Below are 25,060 nucleotides of genomic sequence, written 5' to 3'. Positions count from 1 at the left end.
ACAAAAATAACTTCCACATTCTTGATTCTCATCCAGTTTGTGGTCAAACACTTAATATAAGTTCTGTATAAGTCTGGACTCTAATGGCATCTATGTCTACTTCTTAAGAGTGAAGTACTTTTTGCATCTACTATGCATCAGATATATGTCTTTCATTAATTCTCACAATAATCACGTGAGGCTGGCATTATCATTCCCATTTTACTGATAAACAAAGGTTACACACCAATATTATAAAGATAGGTAAGTGGGTCAAGCCAGAATTTGAGTCAAGGACTAAATGACTAAAACCATTTCTCTGACAACTACACACCATGCATTGTGCTCGGTGCTAGGGTTATAAGTTCCAAACTCTAAGGACCCCATAGTTTTGTAGCAAAATCAGACACATAAGTAGACAAGGATATACAGTAGTCATGGCCAGTAATATGCTGGTAAATATCGAGCAACTGGCTTAGGCTCAGTGAGGCTGGGAGTGGGAGTACTATTGTACTATTTGCCAAAATTTAGGCAGAGATTGGTAAAATAGAGCCTGTGGGTTAAGTCCAGCACAGAGCCTATATGTGTAGATAAACTTTTATTAAAACATCATCATACTCATTTGTTTAAGCATTACTAATGGCTGCTTTTGTGGACAACTGCAGAGTTGATTAGTTACAACAGAGATAGTACAGCCTACAAAAAGGCCTAAAATATTCCCTACCTAGCTTTTTACAGGAAAAGTCTACAAATTCCTAGTCCAGATCAATGTGTCCAAAATTTTCCATTCAGTGATCCTTATAAATTTTTCAGGACTCATAAAAAGACAGAAGGATAAACTTATTAACTGATCTAGCCATCTAAACAACCCTAATGCTTCTCTGATCATTCTCAATACAATTTAAGGTAAAAATATTATATTGTTTTTGATATTATCATCATAATTAGTACCAGTTTTGATCTTCTCCATTTTTGTGAAAATCAGAGAAGATTAAGAAAAGCAAAAATATTAAAATACAAAAGGAATTCTAGGACTTTCAGTTTCAGCTCCAACATATAAAAAATTTGTAAATGATCACACCTGTCCTTAAACAAGGAAAAGTCTGGGCACAATGAAAATCAGTGACTTTATTCTTAAACTCATCAGAGAACTGAGATTGCAAGGCAAATCACCATTCTGAAATATACGGAGACAGGAGAATTCAGATAGTTATTGTCAAGATCAGCTTACCTGGAGTAGAAGCTACTAGAGGCAGTAAATGGTAATATGTAGATATTAACTTTGTTAGCAGTTTTAACAAATTGCTAGCAATAGTGGTCAAGCTTCAGTGGAATATACTAGGGGCGCACAGTCTTAGGGTTACCCCCACACCTCCATGCGTCTTACCTCCAGAAACTTGGGGAAGAGCCAAGAAAAATTCCCTCATGGCTCTGAACGGGGAGAGAGAAAAAGTAACCATTGTGAGATATTTCCAGAGTCTTATGTTCCCTAGGAGAAGGAAAGTTTCCAACTCCAGTCTCCTCTGGCCATTGTGTTTCACTAAGTGGGAGAAGCTCAAATACAGTTGTAAAGAGTAAAGCTCCATGACACAGGCCACTAAAAACTGAGAATGCAGAATTCTTCCCCTTCCCCATAATTAGCCACATTACTGACAGTGTTCCAGTGTAATAACAGTCAACGACAGCTCAAGAGCTACAAGATACACTTCAACTAAGGAGTTCACTAAGATATCAAAAAAGGATAGGGAGAGGAAAAGAATACTAGAATTTCATGCCTTTGGCACCTATAGCTACAACACACATTCAATATGGCACAACCCAGGCCAAAACAACATAAAACCTCACACTAAAGATCTGTTTACCTAAATTTTTATCACTCAGTTCATCCTACCCAGCTTTCAGTAGGAATTTATACGGCATTCTAAAAGGCATTTTCAAGAGAAAAAGCAAGCTTCAGAACTAGAGTCTGATATGACACAGATTTTGCAATTACTAGATTTAAAATAACAATGATTACAATAAAATGCTAAGAGTTCTAATGGGAAAGACAGACAGCATGCAAGAACAGGTGGATAATGTAAACAGAAAAACTGAAACTCTAAGGAAATACTAGATAGCTAAACTACTATAACAGAAATAAAGAATGCCACTGTTGAACATATTAGTAGATAGCCTGGGACATCAGTGAACTTACAAAATTAGGTTAATAGAAACTTTCAAATCCAAAAAGAAGATGAATAAATCAGAGCAAAAACCTCAAAGAACAGTGGGACAATTCCAAGTCGTGCATCATATCCCTAATTGGAATAACAGAAGAGACACTCGAGCTTATGAAATATTTGAAGTAATAGCCAAGAAATGACCCTAATTCCACATATCAAACCTCAGAGAATACAAGTAGGAAAAATACCAACAACTGTAAAAAGAGGCATACCACATGCACAAAAGACAAGATTAAAAAAAAAAAAATCTTGAATGAAGCCAGAGAAGAATGGGAAAATGCCTTCTTAATAACAAGGATAAGAATTTCAGAGAATTTCTCATAAGAAACTTTGCAAATAAGAAGAGAGTAAAGTGATGATAGAAACAAAACAACCACCAGTCTAGAATTCTATATCCAGCAAGTTATTGTTCAGAAGTTAATAAGAAATAAAAACTTCTCAGAAAAGCAAAACCAAGGAATTCATTGCCTACTTACCTGCTCAGGAGAAATGTTTTAAAAATAGGTCTTAATTAAGGGGATTGAGAGGAAGGGAAGACGGGAGAACATGGGGAAGCACTGGGTAATTAAATCTATTAAATTATGCTATGTCCACACATGAATATATCACAATGAACTCTGCTTTTATATCATTATAATGCACTAATAAATATAATTTAAATTATAAAAGTAACAATAATAGAAGATTGGTAGAGTAAGCAGATCAGGGAGAGGGAGAAGGAAAGGAAACGCGGAGGTATTTGGGAATGAAACTGATCAAATTATGCTATGTGCATGTATGAATACAGCATAATGAATCCCACTAATATATATGATTATGTTACAAGAATAAAAAATATTTTAATGCTCTTCAGGGAGAAGGAAAACGATCTAAGAAATCTGAGTTCTACATAACAAAGAATGACTGCCACAAAATACCTCAAATAACACAGCAAAATGAGCAAAAAGAACAAAGCTGGAGGCACCACACTATCTGATTTCAAGTTCTATTGCAGTTATAGTAAAACAGCATGGTATTCCCCCCCCCCAAAAAAAATAAAAACCTGACACAATGATAAATGGGACAAAACAGCCCAGAAATGAACCACACATGTACAATTAGGGTTTTTGGGGGGTTTTTTGGTTTTTTTTTACAAAAGTGCCAAGAATACACAATGTTGGAAAAGGACAGTTTCTTCAATAAAAGGTGTTGAGAAAATTGGATATATATGCAGAAAAATAAAACTGAATCCTTTATCTCACACTACATACAAAAATCAGCTTGAAATGAATTTAAAACATAAGCATAAAAACAGAAACTGTAAAAACCACTGGCAGAAAACAAAGGGGAAAAAGCTTCTTGGTATTTACCTGGGCAGTATTTTGGATTTGACCCCAAAAGTACAGGCAGCAAAAGCAAAAACTGTCAAAAGGAATTACATTAAACTGAAAAGCTTCTGCACAGCAAAGAAAACAACAGTGTGAAGAGAACTCATACAAACCAATAATAAATTTTTTAAATGGGCAAAGGACCTGAAGAGATATTTCTCAAAGACAGACATGCAAAAAAGTCAAAAGATATAAGAAAAATGTTTAACATTAATTATCATAAAAATGTAGATTAAAACCACAAGGATGTATCATCTCAAATCTGTCTGAACCACTATTATCAAAAAGGTGAGACTACAAATGTTGATAAGTATGTGGGCTACAGAGAAAACTTTTACACTGTTGGTGGTAATGTAAATTAGTAGAGTCATTACAAAAAACTGCATCAAGTTTCCACAAAACACTAAAAAACAGAATTCCCATTTGATTCATCAATCTCACTTCTGGGTATTTATCATCCAAAAGACCTGAAATTAAGTTTATCAAAGAAATGTCTCTACTACCATATTCATGTCAGTCTTATTCACAATAGACAAGTTATGAAGTAAAACTAAGTGTCCAAAAACAAATGAACAGGAAAAAAAATATGGTATATACATACAATGGAATACTACTCTGCCTTTAAAAAGAAGAAAATGCAGTAATTTATGATAACATGGATTATACTGAAGAATGTAATTCTAAGTAAAATAAACCAGACATAAAAAGACAAATATCACATATTCTCACTTAATATGTGAAATCTAAAACAACCAAACTCATAGATTAGAAGCAGAGAGTAAAATGATAATTACAGAGGCCTGGGGATGTGAGGTAAATGGGGAGATGACAGCCAAAGGGAATAAAATCTCCCAGTTAAAAAGGAGACATACTTTTTGTGTGAGATCTCAGCACAGCCTGGTGAGTATAGTTAATAATAACAATAGTGTATTGACAAATGTTAATTAGCTTGAATTGGTCTCCACTATATCTATAAATCATAATAGCACTTTATATAGCATAAACATAAAATAATCAATTGTTGATTTATAAAAAAATAAATTTTAAAAATAGATTCATACAGAATGAGGAAGGGAGAAAGGAAGGGAAGAGAGAAAAAAGAAGCAATAAATAAAGGCAAAATAAAATATCTTTTTCTTATTGTTAACTGATCTAAATATAATTAAAGTAATTATAGCAACAATGTATTGAATGACTACAGCATATAGCATAGGGATAAGTCAGATGAATAATAATGCTATCATGAGACACAGGGAGGGTGCATTGAAAATATTCTCTTTTGAAGCATCCTTACCTCACATGAAGCAATAGATGTGTTATTCAAGGTGGACTTATATTAGTAAAAATATATATATATTGAAAACTCTAGGGCAATCACCAAAAAAAAATTAAAGAAGAATGTTGATACACTCAAATAAAATCAAAAAAGGCAAAAAAGAGTGTGGAAAAAAACAAAAATGCAAACAGTAGAAAACAAACATGATAAATATTAATCCAAGTAAATCAATCATTGCTTTAAATGTGAATGGTCAAAAAAATACCAGTTAAAAGAGTAAATTTAAAAAACAAGACTTAACTATATATTTGCCTATAAGAAACTCATTTAAAAGTTTTAAAAAGGTTGTCTATAAAGCAATAGGAAAATAGAAATTAATGAAAAGAAAGTTGGAATACCATATCAACTTTGAAGAGTTTAAAACAAGGAAAAATTAATATAACTTTAAAGACTTACAATAATGTTAGAAAGGTCTGTTTTCCAAGAATATATAACAAATCTCAGTGTATATGCAACCTAACAACAGGACATCAAAATATACGAGGGAAAAATTGATAGAACTGCAAGAAATTCCAAATCCATGGATTCATTATTATAGCTGGGGACTCTTAAACCCTTTTCTCATTAATTGACACATCAAGTAAATGGATTATCAATAAGGTTATAGTTGACTTGAAGATCACAAATAATCAACTTCATCTAATTTACATTATAGAATATTCCATCCATCATTAGAATATACTCTCTTCTCATATTCTCTTGGAACATTCACAAAGACAGACTATATTTTGGGCCTTAAAACATACCTTAACAAATTTATAACAGTAGAAATAATACAAAGCATATTCTGAAACTACAAAGAAATTAACCAGAAATCATTTTTTCAAAGACAGCTTATGAAACTCAAAATATTTACAGATTAAAATATATATATATATTTATATATATATATATATGTATTTATATATGTATGTATATATAAAACAGCAGAATGCATTACAATTCTTATTACATATATAGAGCACAATTTTTCATAAGAGATTAAACAATATATTTCTAAGTAATGTATGCATCAAGGAAATCTTAAGAGAATTTTTTTGAGTTTCTGAACTTAAGAAGTACAACTTATCAAAACTTACGAGATGCGCCTAAAGCAGTGCTTAGAGGAAAGTGTTCATTGAATGCATATGTTAGAAAAGAAGAAAGATCAACAATCTAATCTTCCACTGTAGGAAATCAGAAGAGCAGTTTTTAAAGCAAAATAATAATAAAGAATTATAGCAGACACCAATGAAAAGAGAAGAACAGTAGGAAAAAAATCAGTAAAACCACAAGCTGGTTCTTCATAAAGATCAATTTTTTTAAAAAAAGAGAAAAGACACAAATTACTACTTTCAGAAATGGATGAAAGATCACTATTATTTATCACCAATATTAAAAGGATAATAAAATGAACAATTTTATGACCACAAACTTAATGATACAAATGAAATGGACCAACTGTCTGAAAGACACTTAATATCAAACTGGTAACCCCCAAGACCTCTACCCACCAAGCCCAGCACACACACACAAAAGCTAGACCTCTAAGAACTCACCTCTTTAGGAGCCCATCAAAAAATACAAGCATGTTTAAATATGAGTTTCTCACCACATCAATCAATCCAGAATTCTTCTGATTTCTTACAGAAACTATTAGAATCTACCCAACCACAAAAAAGTACAAGTCCCTCGAACATATCTTAACATCAACTGAAGTCTGAGGACAACCTACTTGGGGCTTCTGGATCTAATCTTCCTGGCATACTTGTGTCATCTAAACCCATGGCCATGTCTCCTGCCCCATAGACCTCTTGTTTCATTTATCTTTCTTTTGTATTCATCCCCATAATGCCCTGTGCTTCCTCTTCCCAGTTTGCCTCCAACTGTACCTTTTCATCAAATTTTTATATGACCTTGGAAATCAGATTTCAAGTTTAATATGTCCTTCTTTATCTTTAAATTCTTCAACAAAAATTTCCCTTCATTTTTTTTCTTAACTGCACTTTTCTTCTATCTTCCAAATTCCAGAGGATACTACTAATCCTTCTTTGTAAACTTCACAACTCTTATATAAATAGTATGTAAGGTTGCTTTATATAGTACTTTGTTTTCATCTATTTCACTTATCATATCTAATAAGCATGATCAGTCAGCCAGTCAAGTCAGTCAAATGAATACCATTTCCAAAGTAGGAATTGATAATTGTTTTGAAGTAACACATATTGGTATCAACACTTAATAGCCTTAACAGTGAAATATTACATAGGTTTAGTTCCACAATCCACAGGTGCCAAAAACTATATAACCTCTGAACTGAAACATTTCCTTATTCCAAAATGCAAAGGGTTTTTTTGCCTCCCTTACTTGCAAGAAAAATGATCTACTTTAGTTTTTAGTTATATAGAGAAATTAATTAAGTCACACAGATTATACAACAGTCATAACAATATAATACCTTGCTGTACAGATACAACCTCTAAGAAATACCAACCCAAGAGAGGTCTCTAAATACAATCAGTTATAAATTGGCAATACCCAAATAAAGTTCATGGTAAAAGACAGCAGAGGGTTTCAGGGAGTCCAGTTTTGAGGTATGCTTTCTCCCCAGTTGTCGTACAGGCACCAAACTATTTTGTTACTAGTTAACAAGTTGACTCATCTGTGTGGGGCACTGGCACACAATAGCAGTTGTGTTCTACCTCACAAATAACTATACTTCATTGAGTTTATGCTCAGAGGGGCAGTGTTTGCAAACCACTTAGATTCCAAGACGGAAAGAGCTACAAAAATGAAACATCCAGTCCTTCTCTGAGGTTTGTTATTAGCCTCTGTTAGCCACAGGTTACCGGGCACTAAACACTATGTACTGTGTGTTTGCTCCTAACCACTAGGAAAAATAGCCTATAACATCTTTCTGAAGACTCCTAGAAATTTTTTAATTAATTTAAAATCTGGGAATTTAACTGGGACATATTTCAATTCTTAGAACTAGTTCTTGTTAAAATATCTTACTAATTATTTTGGGGTGTCAATTCAATTTGGTTTCAACCAACACTATTCAATAGACTATGGCTAAAGTTTAATGTTACTGGGGGAAAAGTGAAGATGGTAAAATAATCAGTTTTATTTAGGCCTAAGTTAACTTCCACCCTAAAATAAGATTCTTCCTGGATATTAATAAATACTTTTTAAAATAGACTTGCTAGTTTAATAGGCCAGTATTGGATAAGATAATTCTTTCTAATCACAACACAAAGTTAGAAAACCTAAAACAAAATCCTAAATAACACATTAAACTCATGTCCTCAAAATAGCTAATCAAACATTATTTGTGAAATATTTTTGTATTATAGCATGTGTACACAATCCAAAGTATTCATGAAATGGGCAATAGAAGAATCTACAACTCTAAAAGCAATACAGATCTACTATGAAGAATAAAGTATATGATTATATAATATAAAGTCATTAAGTATACTAGAATGTTTACAAAAGTATTGTTTTATGGTTATAAATAATGAATCAGCTTTTCTGTCCTAGATGTATATTTATATCTATTTTAACAAAATAAACTACTAATAAATAGGCTTTGTATATTTTACATAGCATTCACTTTTGAATTTCTGGAAAATAGAAAAAAGTTATTACATTATCATTAGTTTATGACAACTCATTTCATCATCTGGAATTCTCAGTTTCCTGGTCAATATCATGAAAATGGTCATGATTTTCTCAAGAACACTATACTACATGATTGTTTAATAAAGCAGGGTATGGGCTGATAACAGTCACAAAAACTGCAAGGTGTGAACAACATAAGGCATCAGCAAAAGGAAAAGCATCAACATGGACCTTCAAGACAGAGGCCTATACAAGTTCTAAGAGAAAAATAACATTTACTTTCTCCCAAGAAATGAAGCATATGAAAAAAGAGAATAGAGACATTTTACTAAACCTAAGGACTCCCCAAAAAGATGGAAATTCTCAAATTTTCCACAAATTTTCATATTAAAGCCTGCTGATTGTAATCAACTATTTAATACATAAAACAATATGTTAAGGGGATGGTTAGGCAATATTGTGAACGTACTAAATACCTCTGATTATGTACCTTAGAATGGTTAATTTTTTTTTTTTTTTTTAATATTTATTTTTTAGTTCTCGGCGGACACAACATCTTTGTTGGTATGTGGTGCTGAGGATCGAACCCGGGTCGCACGCATACCAGGCGAGCGCGCTACCGCTTGAGCCACATCCCCAGCCCATAGAATGGTTAATTTTATGTTACATTATTTTCACATGAATTCTAATTTTTATATAATAGTAATATATTTTAAATGACTTTTAAAAATAAAATAAATAAATTTTAAATGATTTTAAGTAAAATAGAATTGATAAAACCCAATTCATGAACACTATATTTCCCTAATTTTTAAGAAAAAAGGATTATTTGAAGTTTATATTATTTACTCTTGAAATGCATAAAGTACTCCTGTTCTTCACTAACTCTAGATACACTATAAAAATTATCCTATTTGACACCAAGAATAAAATATCATTATAAATTAGATCGGTCTTACTTTTATTTAAAAAAAAAAATCCTTTATATGGCCAGAAGCTAGATTTTATGGGGCAAAGAGGAAAAAGAGTACAATTTTCAAATTGCATTTTATCAAGCACAGGAGTAAATCAAGGACTGCAACTTTCTACATATCTCTGTCCAGCCAGTTTTCTTTAGCTTCATGTCCACTTTAGTTCTAATTTGTTTAAAATGGCAAAAAAAAAAGCCAGACACACAAGTCTTATATACAGGTTTTAAAAATAATAGTGCATAAAATAGCAGGTCATATAATCACAAATGTAAATGTTAAACATAAGTAGAAAGATTTTGCAGAAAATAAGGAACAATGTAGAAAAACATAGAAGGTTTTAAGAATCAAATTTTTGTCCTTGCAACTTTTCTCCTTTTCTATTTTTTATTATAAACAAATCATCTAATAATACCAAATTTGACACTGCATTTTTCAACTGCTAACAATAACCTCTAGAAATATAGATGGCATGTAAAAGACGTTAAGAGTTTTCTAATTCCTACCAATTCCCTCACCCAAATCATTCCAAACATAATTTGGGGAGAATGAAACCAAAGGACTGGCACAAATGCAAAATGAGTCTCTCTCATATCAAGGAAAGATTAAGTTGTGTGTGTGTGTGTGTGTGTGTGTGTGTACATTTTTATAAGAAGAGTATTGTCAGTAGTAGAATAACCATAGAATTTATGTCATACCTGTGCTCCATAGATATATTTATCCAACATCTTTCCTCCTATTGTCTGTCCTCCTATATCCCAAAGTTGAAGAGTAACATTCAAGTTTCCTAGAATATAAAAAAAGTATATAAAAAGTTAAGTAATATGAAGCAACTGAGCGGAGTTTCACAGAACACCGAGTCACAATGTTAAACTCTGAACCTAATGTGCCTTTTATTCTGAAAAAAAATATTTGGAACTGTGAAAATAGTGTTGTCAAAGAAGTCATAGTGGAGAATCAAGGTTTATGCCTTTACTTCATTGCCATGAAACCACATTTATTCTTCTTCAAAACAAAATTAAGTAAACTTTAATTTATAAACTTAAGCCTTAAAAAAAAAAAAACACAAGAAATATTCTGAACCTTAAAAAAATGTAAATATTCTCAAAGAATAGAACAATAAAACACATGTGCATGGAGTAAGAAACATACTTTAAAAATTAAAGCTTGATATATTAACCCACCCAACCCACATGAATTTTGCTGTCGGTTCTAAAACTCACCAAAAAAGACTATAAAAATGCATCTTAATTTCAACTCAAAGAAATATTTTTATTTGAATGTCTGCTATATACTAATGGTAAACAATCAAATATTATGTTTTCAAATTTAACCTATAAAATATGAACACATTTGATGACCTTGGTCAAAAATTATATAAGATACCCAGACCCAGTATATTTCTAAACAAGATACATTCATACATATTCAAAGTATGTCCACTGAAACAAATTATATGTGCTTCAAAGTCTTGATAATATACTGTGATTAATTCTCTTCCCCCATGCAAGCACTATAAAAGCATCCTAAAACACTAATTAAAAAGTAATCTTTAAAATTCATATGTACAGTTTGTAAAATATTTGGGTGAAGCAAAATGTGTGCAATAAGTTATTTCCTCTCATCAATGCAACTAATGATTGAGCTATAAAAGTGAATGACCATGTCCAATATGCATTTAGCTTAACACTTTGAACTATTCTGGCTCATAGCACTATGTTGTTCTCTTCAAAGTCTCAACCAGCATCTTCTAAATGACTTGCAAATCAGGAAAATCCACATAAAAACTGAGAAAATGACCTCACTTCCAAAACAAAAAGAATTATAAAGACAAGAATTTTTAGTCAATGTCAAACTCTAAAAAAAGAGAATGCTAGTCATATCATTTAACTACAGAACTGAAAAGAAAGTAAGACATTGGATTAACCAGCAAAATTTAACCCTTACTTCTAAATTTTGGTGGGTTTGTATTACAATCTTTCCATTGTTTGGATGTAGGCCTGCTCCATCTGCCACTGCGCAGAGGATTTCCAGGAGGAACTTCCATTAGCATTAATGAGAGCTACTGAAGTTTATCACCCACCATCATTCCCAAAGAAACACTTTCAACGGCCACAGAGTAATGAGTGAAACGGTATTAAAGCCCTATGAATGCAAAAACCAAAATGTCACAGACTAAGACTTGTCCAACAACCTACATAAACCCAATTTCTTAAAAAATGTAAATTTTTGGAGAGTCAAACCAAAATAATAGTGTTACAGAACACTGTCTCAAATTTAATAGATGAGAAAGCTAACCTCAGTAAAGGTATATGTTTCAGAAGTCCCTAGATAAACAGATAGTAATCCATTCATTTTATTTGAAAAACTCTTTACAGGCATTTGTTTATATCAAAAGACAATGCTTAACTCTTATAGTGAGTAAATTATAGAGTAAAACTATAGGCAATGCTTATTAATTGCTAAAGGGTATTTAATCCAATTTCTTCAAGGTCAATAATCTCGATTACTTAACCTCACATCAAGATAATATAAAGCTTTTTGCCTTTTTTTTCTTTATATTCTAATACTAGATCCTATCTCAACTAGACATTGTGAATATTTCAACTTTAGGAACATGCTCTTTATTACCTGCTTCCAAATACTGACTATAATCATCTTTAAAACCCTAAATCATCTACCTATCTCCAATCTAAGAGATTTATATTCATATGTTGAAGATACTTTTTAAAATCTATACCTTTTCAAACACTGTTGTTTGCTTGTTGCTTTTCTTTTTTTAAGATATAGATTCTAGTGACTCAGTAGTAAAAATAATTATACATTATTGATAATCCACCAAAATTATCAGCAATGCATATTTTGCTAAAATATTAGTGAAAAGCAATTTACTATCATTATATCTTTGACAAGAGGTATTAACTTCGCAGATGTTAATACCTAGAAATGTTTCATATACCTAGAAATACATATTTTTAACTTCTGCATTAGAATTTGGGCTTATTAACACATAAAACTAAAAACGGGGATTCTCAATTTGAGGAAAAAAGTCATGTAAAGATGTGATTCAAATCAATTTTAACTTTAGGTTTGAAAGTATAAACATATGAAGCCTCCTATTATGTTTTCAAGATGACATACCTATAAAGTTGCATAAGTATATTCAAGCAATACTATAATTTTTTTCAATCAAGTCTGCATCTAATACAAATGTGTAACAAATAAAGAACATCACAGATATTGTCAACAATCTAATCTCAAATGCAAAATGCGATAAAGTCCCTGCTCCTCTGTAAGAAATGACATGTAACTAGGAAAAAAACAAAATAGATGGGGTAACAAAATACAAGTAAGTTGTTTTTGGTATGAATCAAAGCCACCAAGAGGACTCAACAGTGACCTTGTAAAAGTACACTTGGTGCCTTGGTTAACCTTACTTAAAGTGCTGCATAGTCAAGATGAAACTAAAAACACAAGACTGCCCACTTCTTGTACTAAGACTTAGAAATCCTTTTCACAGTAGAATGCTGTTTACTGGACTGTACCCACAAGCTTCCTGAAAGTATTTTGACTAAGGCTCTTAAGAAGCTCTATCAGCAGAATCTCTGACTAACAGATACACTATTTTAAGCAGTAAAATCTGCACAGTGGTTGCATCCAGACTATACAGCATACCGGATCATGAACTATACTAAAATGGATGAGTATTTGCAAAGTAATGACCTTGAAAACCTGCATGAAGAGAATGTAATAGATGGACATGAGGTTTACATCCCTAACAATCTGACTGTTCAGAAGACTTTACTGAAATAGTAACAAGAATTAGATTCACATACGATGCTGCTTTACCATAAATTCAACAATGCTTAACTTAGCAAATGATACATATAATAATTCTACATTGAACACTTACAATGAACTGAAATTAGGGTGAAAGCATATAAAGGATGAACTACGAACCTTGTGATTTATTTGTATTTCTTAAATACACATATTAGTTACATAAGATCAAGACACACTAAAACCATTTTGAGTCCATTAAATGGCAAAAAAAATAAAATCCCATCCTTTTAAAATGTAGAAATTTTTTCTGGAACACTGTATATCAAAATAAAAATTTCATCAGGAAAATTAAGATATAAATTCATTAAGAGCATATGTTTCCAAGAGCATATGTTTCCATATGTTAGCTCAGCACTCACCTAACACGTAAAAAGCCATAGGTTGAATGTACTGTACCACAAAAAAAAAAATTTCTTAAAAGAATATATGTTTCCTAACATCATTTTTTAACCTAAATACTTTGTAAGCCTAAATTATTATACTTTAAATTTGAATCTTAAGAATACCAGAACTTTTTACAAAGTAATCAGAATTTTTAAATTGGTAGCACTATGCAATGGTCAGAAATCATCACAAGTGTTACATAAATAGTCCAAATCAGTCTTTATAATTTTTAAGTAGGTGCTTCCTCCTTTATTTAAGCTTTCAACTAAATAAATGAGAAAAAAATTAAAATTAAAAAGACAAAAAGTTGGTGCTTTTACTAATCAAAACAAAATAGCTGATAACTATTGAGGTTCTCTATGAACAACTGGCATCCCTGAGAAAAACTGGCAAAACTCAATTTTTGATATGTACATTATATGATTTGTGACTTCCCTAAGTGTCTTGAATGGAGCTTTAATCTATCTATATGAATAAGAATGATACAAATAAAAATATTTTCAGTTTTTAATACATTAAAGAAAAATACAGATGAAGTAAAGAATGTATGCTTCTCATTAAACCTCTTACTAAACAATAACTTATTATTGGAAAAGTTAGAATTCTTTTTTCCTCATGTTGTCTCTCCTATTCTTCACTAAGAACTAAATAAAAACAATCGCAAAATAGAATATATATTAATAATGAGATAAGAAGAATACCTCAATTATCAAGAGTTTTCCTTAATTGCTCTACAACTTTTATGGGGAATAGTCTGATAGGTGGGGTGTTTGAGAGGTTAACAGATTTTAATACTGGAATTTATTAAATCCCATTCCCCTGTATCACTTGCATTCTAGTATATGCATTTAACATCATACCATTTTATTCAAATGTGTTTCCTTACAGAGAAGAGGGTGATGGTTTATAAAGTCAATCAAGATAAACTGCTTTTAATAAAATACTTTCAACATAGAATTTGACCATTGAAATTGAATGGACAGAGCATTTTAAAGCCCCAATTGTTCAGAAACTAACTTAAAACATAAACCACTCTTTTTGTGTTATTATTTCCCTGTATTTCCCACAAAATGTGCTGCAACTGGCATCTAAATAGTTTCTTTGCATGGTGAACTGAAACATCTTGAATGCTCAAACTGTATTTTTATGAGTGCCTAGGGACCCTAAATTTTAGTGGTCTATTAAATGCCAGCAATTTCATGCTGCCTTGCATAAAACAGCATTCACATATTAGAGCACAGAAGTTCCATAGCTACATTATACTTCTGTTCCAACTTTCAAACAAAAAACTGAAGTAGAAGCTAATCAAAATAATATTTTAAAAAGTAATCCTTCCCAATCTTTTCACATTTAGTTAATACAATATCTGTTAACAAATGTAGAGCATTTAATTTTTTAACACCTTTTAGAATTTTATAAGCAAATATGATTTATCCTCAAAAAATGTATAGTGGCCAGAAATAGTGAGGGGGTGTGGGAACATATAATCTTTTTATCGCTCACATGGACAATATGCCTTCACCCAGATGCTGATTAAACTTCCTACAATAGATTTACTGATTGCATATATTTTCTTGCAGAAGCACCACAAATATTCATTTTACACAATTTGGCCTTATGTTTTTTATTGCAATATTTGTACAATATTCTATGTTAAGACTTTTTTGTCTCTTACCTGGCAATGTTATCCTTCTCAAAAAGAAATCCAGTCCTATAGTTTGCTTGTACTGTTTTCCAAAAGTTTCTTGAGCAAAACATGTAGCTAAGGAGGTCTAAAAAAAAATTGATGCACAAAATACCAAAGTTAATTAATGGAAACATAAGACTACTACTAAATCTTATTAAGTATTTTCTTAACATTTATACTCCAATTGATCCACCAGACAACTTAAAGCAGCTTTAATCAGTTACAAGGGGAAGGAGAGACCTAATACCCCCAGGTAAACTTCACTTGCTAGCAGCCAGCAGTGGAGACAAAAGACTAATCAGTTAGATCTCTTCAAATCCCCTGGCTGTCAATCAAGGGAAATTAGAATTAGAGAATTATTAACAAAGAAAACTAACGGAACATGACCAATAATCTGAATCTGACCTATCAGTTCAAAAAAATGTTTTCAGAGAACTCTGAGTTTCACTTATAAGGTTAAATATTTTGAGGGTAACTGTTCTTAGCTAAATAAGAAGAAAGGGAAAGTAGCTTATAAAATTTCTTTTCTTTTATTTTTTTGCAAGAAATTCATCTTAACAATCTAATTTTCCTCTGTTAAAGATATTAAATGAAAACAATTAAGTAGAATGACCCTGATAATATGTATCTTTTACATAAAGAAGCTAGCATTAATAAGATTAATATAAAACAGGCAATATAAATCCTACTCAAGGTTCATAATGCTTAAAAGTCATAAGATTATAACCAGAACAGATAATTACCTACTTTTTTAATAAAAAGGTTTCATTCAAAAATCCTAAAGCTTTTTTTAATGTATTTTTTCTAATCAAAGCAAATGAATAATTCTGGTAACAACTCAAATAACTCAATAACTCAGATTTCTTAAACATTTTAAATGCACTATTATTATTTGAAAACCTCCCCAAAAGGACAAAAAAGGCAGCTTCACTAAGATTTTATACTTCTATTTTTCACAAATGGCAATTTGTACACCCTAGCCCCAACTTTTTAAAATATTTACTCAGAATTTGTAATAAATTGCTAAGATATTTGATCAAATAATTATTGAGCACTACCATAAGATGTTCTACTAGACATTTAGAAATAAACTCACTACATTTGTTATATCCTTGAAGCATATAACGATATCAAAACTGAAAGACAAGAATAAAAGAGGTGAGTATTCTTTTTTAAGTCTTTTTGGCTATCTTTTAGCCTAATTGTGCCTCCCTTGTAGCAAAAAAAAATCACCTAGAAAGAGATTCAAAGTTCTGAAGAAAAATAAGTATGATCACTTCCACAACTACAAGTGCTTCAAATGTTTAATATATGGGTGGTTGGAAATGTAAAAGTAAGGAGAAATTTGAGGCACATGGAACAGCATATTGTCATTTGAAGTAATTTTTCACTTTCATTTAAGATTCTCAATATTTAATATTTTTATGTTAATATTCAGAAAAATTCTGAGTAAACTTCTTTTCTTGGAAACAGAACTTCCAAGATTTTTAAATATTTTTAATTAGCTCACTACATTTGTTATATCCTTGAAGCATATAACAATATCAAAACTGCCTCAAATATTTGAGGCAAAAACAGTCTCAAAATCAGAGGAATTTCAATTGGACTAAAGTATAAACTGTCAACAGTACAGGTCATAGGAAACACAAATAGGTTCTTATTCAATCATTTCCTGACATCTAGCTCTAAAAATTATTCATAGAATCAACTGAATCTATAGGAGAGAGGCTTCTTCCTCAATTGTCTAGACATCATCCCACCTTTCACACTCAATACTTTCTCACAAATTACTACAGATACCATTCCTAAAAATCATAAAGTGAACTACCACCAGCTACCATATCTCAACATTTTTATCTGATTCTTTGTATTTCTTGTTTGGAAAACTAATATTAACATCTTTAAATCAAACTACATTAACACCATAAAACAGCAAAAAAGACTATTTTGCCTCAAAAATACCTTGAGAAATGTTTAATAAATCAGAATTGAAAATATACAAAAACATGTGCCACTGGAAGGAGTAACTAAATTTCTCCTGAAGAAACTGTTAGAGGTCATGTCAGTACTGTTCTTTATTGCTTCTGTCTGTGTGTATCAAAAAGCACAGAGTTCAAAGGAGCAGGAAAAACTAATGCTAGAAAAATGGAGAAGAGTTAAATCAGGATACAAATAAGTTGAGTTCATAAAAGAAAAGGACAGTAAAAGGAGAATGGAATGTTGACAGCTGCCAATAATTGGAGGCTGAGTAGGGTAAGGAGAAATAAATTTTTCACATAAGAATAAAAAAAGAAAAAAAAAGAACCTTAGGTTTCAAATGCCCATTTCTGAAAATTTCTGACAGGAAAAGAAAACTGTTCCTTTTTAAATGCATTGTTTAGTCAAGAGGATGAAGAGTAAGTTAGAGCACCATAAAAAATATCACCATTATTCTTTGAAGCAGAATGATAAGTCCTGATTCAACAATACACAAGTGAAAAACTGTTCTACAAGAGACAGAACTTAAAACAGAGATGAAAAACTATAATTATTCACACTAAAAATATGTAGAAAAGCCTAAATTTTGGAAAACATGGATTTGAAATTATGAATAATTACTCTTCAACTAAGTAATAGATGTACAGTTAGATAAAAGCCAGAAGAAAAAAATGAACAAAGTTTAAAGAAATATGATAACATATGGGATAATAGGTGATTTGAGGATCATTTCACAAATGTACTAATATTATCGTCATAATTTTAAATGGAAAATAAGCTTAGTTACTAACTGAATTCAATAAAATTTGAAAGCAAAAAAGTTATGTGGCTTTCAAAATAAAATCTAAATGATAAAATCATAAAAACCTAACTTAAAATTTTTATTGAATAAGTGTTAGAAACAAGGCTGACTTATAAATTTATAACAATTCACTTATTCAAAATCCTTTTTAAGTGTCCAAAACATTCGTATGCTAATAAAGTGACCCCACGTTCTTTTCTTTCCCAAAATATTTAAAGGTAATTACAACATATCGAAGTATTTGCCTCAGAATAAAACTCAGTAATGCAGCCTGGAAAGATAAAGAAATGATAGGATTACTCCAATTCTGAATACGAATGGCATCTTCCCCAAGGTCTCTAAACCTCGAACTTCAGCAGCAGCAGTCGTGCAGAGCAAACTGCCAAGGAGGATTCGAACAGAAGCCTTCACCGCATTAACCGGGTCCAAATTACACCAGCAACATGGTAACGTGAAACCGAAAAAGGGGAAAGGCCAGCGTTTCTGAAGGCTGGCTGGGGAAAGGGGGCGGGTAGAAGAGAGGCAAACTTCAACAATATTCCCAGAAAGTGTGTTGGCGCCCTGGACAGAAGCAACAGGTGTGAAAGTACCCGGGGCAGAGGCTCTTCCATTTATTTGGAAGGTGGGTCTCAGACCCTCTGAGATCCCTGCAACCCTCCCTCTCCCCGGAGCAAATACCTGGCAGTTTATAGCACTGCAGGAGTCCCACAACCTTGGGTCAAGAAGCCCAGCTCAGGGGCACTGGCTGCCTGGGGCTAGTCTCAGGCATGTATTCATTCATTCTTTCAACCAAAGATCATTGGTCATCGAAGGCTGGATTTTACGGATTTTACGGCAGGGGCCACTGTCATGGTGGAAGTTCTACCCTAAGCATCTTGCCGACAGCAGGAGCTCAAAAAAACATTTGTCCAACGAATGCTTGTACTGACAGGTGCTGTGCTGGGAACAGATATGAAGAACAGGTATGATACTAGCTTAGTTAGTAACGTTTATTGAGTGCACACCGTGTTCTAAGAGCTTCGTGTGTGTATTTTCGCATTTAATGTGTATTTTCACATTTCACCCCTGGTGGCGACCCCTATCGATACCATCTTATGGACGAAACCCAAATAGGTTCGCAACGTGCCCTCCAGTGACCCGCCAGGAAATGACCGGCCTGATCCTCTCGCAGGGCACCTGGGTCCTGAGCGGAGTTCTGGGGTCTCAGTGGGCAGCGCAGGCATCCGGACCTGGACGGGCCGGGGGCGCCAGGTGCGACCTGCATTGCAGGCGGAGGTGCGGAACTCCCCGGCAGATGCTCGCCAGCCTGAAGGCGAGGAGCTGAAAGCTTCCCAGCGAAGGACGCGGACCCGAGTCTTGAAGGAGTTCGCGATCCCGCGGGGAGCTGGGGACCCACTTTTCTGTTTTTAAGGGGGCGCTGGACAGCTCTCCGCCTCCGAGCGCCAGCTCCGTGTTCGGCTGCGGGCACCGCCAGGAGGCCGGGCCTAGGGGCGCAGGGCTCGGGGCGAGAGGCGACACCGGAGGGGCGGAGGCTGGGGCGCAAGGGCCGCGCCGGGGTTCCTGCAGGCCTGTGATGGCTCGCCCGCTCGAGGACTGACCTTCCCGGAGGTGCCGTCCCCCAGCACGACGATTTTCAGTTGCCGGTCCTGGCTCTCCTCCTCGGAGTCCGACATGGTGTCCTGCGAACCTGGCCCGCCCCCCGAAGTGGAGGGAGGAAGGGAAGCAGGAGGCCTCCGGGGGCGGGGGAGAGGAGGAAGGGAGGTGATGAAGGGCCGACCCCCCGCCCCGGAGTCTCCACAGCCGCTGGAGGAATCCAGGGAGACTCACTCTCCGGGCGCCATCTTGCCCGCCTCCCCACCCCCTGCGCGCAGCCCCGCCCCTGCGCCTGACGTAGGGCGCGCGCCCCGCCCCTGCGCCAACCCGTGCCCTCCGCGAGCCTCCCCGGCAGGCTGGACCACTATGATGGCGTAGGGGTGTTTTAGTGGAACTCACGAGACGCAGCGCTGCGCTGGCAGAGGAAGTTTGCTGGAAGAGAAAAGTAAATGTGTCTTTCAAGTTAACTATAGAAAATATGAGCATATAAGCTTTCAAGCGTCCTATTAAATTCCGCTCTTTCTGTCCCCGCCTGAGACGGTCCCTGAAGCAAATGGTTTAGCCCAACGAGGTGGAGGATGCTGATGCTTGGTTGCCAGGGAAGCCGGGAGTCGAAGAGGCGGTGGGGCGTGGCCTGTCTCTGGGCACCCACGCGCTTGACCCTAAGGAGCTCAAAGGGAGCGTGATCCGCAACCGACTTAAGGATGAACGTCCTGAGCAGCAAGAGCGCTGGCCGGCAGCAGGGCGGTGGGGTGCTGACTAACACCGCCCTCCAGGCGTTGAGCCCAGGAGCCGCAGTGAAGTCAGTGGAGCCCTCGTTCTGTCTGCTACTTGTTTTGGCCTCTCAAACCCTCGGTTTCCGCCTCTGAACAACCAGAGTCAGAAGATTCATTCACCAAGCAGTGCTGGGCGCCAACCTCCTGGCGAATGCTTTTAAACTAGGGCACCCAAAAGTGTGGCCCCGCTCGTATTCCGATGAAGTGAAAACAATTTTCCATGATAATTTGCCTTTATTCCACCTTCGTTTCTCACTAGAGATGCAGTTTTCCAGAGGATACCTGCGGTGTATGACGTCTTCACTCTAGTAGCCAAGGGAGCTAGTGCTTGCAACAGTTCTTAAACATTTCTCAATTTTTTATTTCAACGTATTAATGATACGTGTAACGCACAACAACATAAAGTCTTTGGCATTCACAGTATATCTTGAGAGTATAGAAGTCTTTGTCCAAATAAAGGTAGAACTGCCCTGTACAGCCTCCCTAACAGAATGTCATCCAAACTTCATTAGAATACATCCACATTCAATCAGTTTATGAAACAACCTGACAATGGATGATTATTGGAAGACTAAGTTTCTCAGAGAGGGGTAGGGAAGAGAGGGAAATAAAGACCATCAAAGCACATTATCTGCATGTATGAAAGTGTCACAAAGGAACCCAATTTTTGTACAATTAATATGAACTAATAATTTTTAAAAATACTTTAAAATTTTTTTTCTCACTATAAAGTCCAACCAATGGCATTAAGTATGTCCTGAAAAATAAAACAAAAATCTCTCATTCTATAGGAAGATGTTCAAAGAACCACTAGGCTGGGGGAGGGGAGTGATAATACTTAATGATTAGTTCAACAAATATTTAGTGAATGCCTGCTGTATCAGTTATTCTTGTTCACAACTCTTCTAAAAGCTGAGGACAGGAAAGAAAACAAAACAGGTAAGGGCTCTGCTCTATGCAATATACAGTCTGGTGACAGGGTGTTACTAGGCTGATTAATGGCTAGACAAGATGTCAGGCCCGCGTCCTTGGAAACTGTAAATGTGAACATGGAAGCATCTTTCTGATGTGATCAAGTGAAGGATCTTGAGAAAAAGAGATTATCTTGGACTACCTGGGTGGCCCCTTAACGCAATCAGATACATCCTTAGAAAAGCAAAAGGAGATTTGGCCCAGAAACACAAAAAAGGCAGCAGTATAACCACAGAAACAGAGACTGCAGTGATGCAGCCACAAGCCAAGAAAGCTGACAGCTAGTAGGTGCTGGAAGAGACAGTGAATTCTCCCATGGAGCTTGCAGAGAGTGTGCATCTCTACCCACATCTTGCTTTCCAATGATATGACCTAGAACTTCTGGCTCCCAGAAGTATGAGCATATGAATTAATGTTGTTTTCACCTACCAATTTTATGGTAATTTGATACAACAGCCACAGGAAATTAATGCAAAGAATAACAGATATTTAATAAAAAGAAAACTTCAGATTCGTATAGATTAAAAATAGTGAAACAGCTGATGGAGGGGATAGAGCAAAAATATCTGAACATTATTATTCGAATATCACTAAGAAAAGTAAGAAAATAAGTGAATTAGAAAGTGACTTATTTTAGAAAGTACAAGTCTCTGCTATCTTTTTGTCAAATGCAATAGTCAGCCCTCAGTTTCCTTCATCTTTTTTGAAATATTTCATAATTTTGAAAAGCAAATTTTATGATTAAAATATGGATTTGGGGGAAAAGATAAAATATTATTGAGTAAGGCAAAATAATGGCCATAATCTCAACATTTACATTTCTGTACTTCTGCTGAAACATAAGAAAAATATAGGAGCAATCCCCAGAATTTACTGGTTTACCAAATGTCTAAGGGGAAAAAAATGAACCTCTCTTCATAAAATTATTCTCTCTGTATGTCTAAACATACAGACAGAAATACACATATGAATGTATGTAGGGGTGTGTGTAGATGTGTGTGTATGGGTGTGTTTAACACCACCTAGATCAAGACATAGAACAATTCAGAATTCCAGAAGATGCCCTTATGTATTCTCTCTCAGTCATTTATTCTCCAGGTAACTACTATTCTGATTTCTAGCAAAATAAATTTGTTTTTTTTTAATATTTTTTAGTTGTTGGTAGACCTTTATTTTATTTATTTATATGTGGTGCTGAGAATCGAACCCAGTGCCTCACACATGCCAGGCAAGTGTGCTACCACTGAGCCACAGTCCCAGCCTAAAAATAAGTTTTAAGTGTTTTTGAACTCTGTATGAATAGATTACACACAGGATGTACTATTTGGTGTCTGCCTCCTTTCACTCAATAGCATGTCCATGAGAGTTATCCATGTTGTATGTGCAGCAGTAATTTGCACTTTCCAATGCTCCATGCTATATTCCATTGTGTCCACTTATCATTATTCATTTAGCACTTTCTTTTGATGGACATAGATGTTGTCTCCAGTTTATGAAATATGCTTCTTAGTACACATTACAATTCCTCCAAAGGAAATCTCAGTTCACAAACACCACTCTACTATAAAAGAAAACAAATTCTCCAGCTGAGGTTGTAGCTCAGTGTTAGAGCACTTGCCTCGCACTGTGAGGCACTGGGTTCGATCCTCAGCACAATATAAAAATGAATAAATAAAGGTATTGTGTCCATTTACAACTAAAAATATTTTTTAGAAATTCTCTATGTACACTTTATAGTCTTGAGATGAGTGAGGCACTCAATAATCGGGGAACCCGGTCATGCATGCCCCTTCTGAACATCTGCATGTAGTGATTTAACCTTGGATCATCTCATCTAACATATCTAGTGGTCTCTACTTAATGCATCAATTTTCACATAGCATTTTTTTCAGAAATATAAAAATGTCATTTCCACATAAATAAATATATTTATTTCATTTTCAATCAAAACCTCCCTAACTTCTTTAAATTGATGGAATGATATTAAATTTCATCTGGAAGAATAAACACTTAAGAATAACCAGGAAAGTAAGTAGGAGGAGCAAGAAATAAAGGATCCATCAATAAGCAATATAATTTTATTTTTCAATTTCATATTTATTGGTTCTTTTAGTTACAGCTGACAACAGGATTCATTTTGACATAATTATTAATGCATGAAATAAATTTGCTCTAATTCATTCCCCAGTATTTCCCCTTTCCCTCTCCTTCTTCCTCCCCCCCCCCCCGTTCCTTTCCCTCTACTGATCTTTCTGCTTATTCTAGTTTTCTATGGTTGAAAGATAAGAGAGTGCTTATTTTTTCTCTTTATTTTTTAAAAATTATTGTTAGTTATGTATGCCACCAGTACAAATCCTGACATAGAACACAAGATGCTCCAATTCTGGCCCCAGCCCTTCCTCACATCACCCCCTGCCCTGCTCTCCTCCCTCCACTTTACCCATCCCTCTTCAAACCATTTTTTTTTTAAATTAGTGTCCAGTAGACACACCAATGCCAGGCCCCACTGTGTCCCTTGCATGCATGCACATAGGAAAATGCAGCCTCATTCATTCCACTCTTCTTCCTTTTTCCTGTCCCTTCCTCCTCCTCCTCAATCAGCTTAATCTACTCTTAATGCCTCTATTTTCTTTCTTGTTTTTTCTTATTTTTTTTAATTTCCCCCATCCCCTTAATTTGAGTTAGCTTCTGCATATCAGAGAAAACATTCTACCTTTGATTTGGGGGGATTCCATCAGTTTATAGGCCAATGCCATAACTGCATATGCCATAATTCCACTCTTCTTATGGCTGAGTAATTCTCCATTGTGTAACTGTACCACATTTTCTTTATCCATTTTTCTGTTGAAGAGCACCTAGGATGGTTTCATAGCTTGGATATTGTGAATTGTGCTGTTACAGACATTGAGGTGGCTGCGTTATTGTAGAATGCTGATTTATTTATTGATTCTCTTTAGTTATACATGATAATAGAAATCCATTTTGATATAATTGTACAAGAATGGGATATATTTTATTTTAGTTAGGATCCTATTCTTGTGGATGTACATGATGGTGGGGTTCACTGTGGTGTATTCATATATGCACATAGGAAAATTATGTCAGATTCATTCCACTGTCTTTCCTTATTCCCCACTTCCCTCCATTACCCATTGTCTAACTACTGAACTTCTGTTCTTCCCCTCACCCCCTCCAGTATTGTGGTTACCTTCCACATATCAGAGAAAACATTTGACCTTTGGCTTTGGGGGACAGCTTATTTCACTTAGCATGATAGTCTCCAGATGTATCCATTTACGACAAATGTCATAAAGTTCTTCTTTATGGCTGAGTAACACTCCATTGTGTATATATACCACTTTTGTGCTGGGTGAGAGGTAGGGGTCAAGTTGCATTGCCCTACATGTAGATATACACTTTTCCCAGCCCCATTTGTTAAAAAAGGCTATCTTTTCTCCAACATATGTTTTTGGCACCTTTGTCTAGTATCAGATAACTATATTTATGTGGGTTTGTCTCTGTGTCTTCTACTCTATTCCATTGGTACTCAT

At 34.6% G+C, this 25,060-nt stretch overlaps 1 protein-coding gene across 4 annotated transcripts in view; it reads right to left on the bottom strand.

Annotated features, from left to right (window-relative positions):
* Rab28 (RAB28, member RAS oncogene family) overlaps positions 1–20,025 on the bottom strand; it is an 80,889-nt gene extending 60,864 nt beyond the window's left edge. For 3 of the 4 annotated variants that reach the window (XM_026403335.2, XM_026403341.2, XM_026403346.2), the window contains exons 1-3: positions 19,767–20,025; positions 15,378–15,474; positions 10,174–10,262 (exon numbers count right to left, since the gene is read on the bottom strand). In XM_026403335.2, the coding sequence (XP_026259120.1) occupies positions 10,174–10,262; positions 15,378–15,474; positions 19,767–19,841 (261 nt within the window). In that variant the 5' untranslated portion in view covers positions 19,842–20,025. Of the gene's footprint in view, positions 1–10,173; positions 10,263–15,377; positions 15,475–18,846; positions 18,920–19,766 lie in introns of those variants that run through there. The other variant, XM_077803191.1, reaches the window with a different exon arrangement.
* Between the last annotated feature and the right edge of the window lie 5,035 nt (positions 20,026–25,060).

Source organism: Urocitellus parryii, chromosome 10, assembly GCF_045843805.1.
Source record: "Urocitellus parryii isolate mUroPar1 chromosome 10, mUroPar1.hap1, whole genome shotgun sequence".
NCBI classification, from domain to species: domain Eukaryota; kingdom Metazoa; phylum Chordata; class Mammalia; order Rodentia; family Sciuridae; genus Urocitellus; species Urocitellus parryii.
This window is presented reverse-complemented; position numbering and strand designations above follow the sequence as displayed.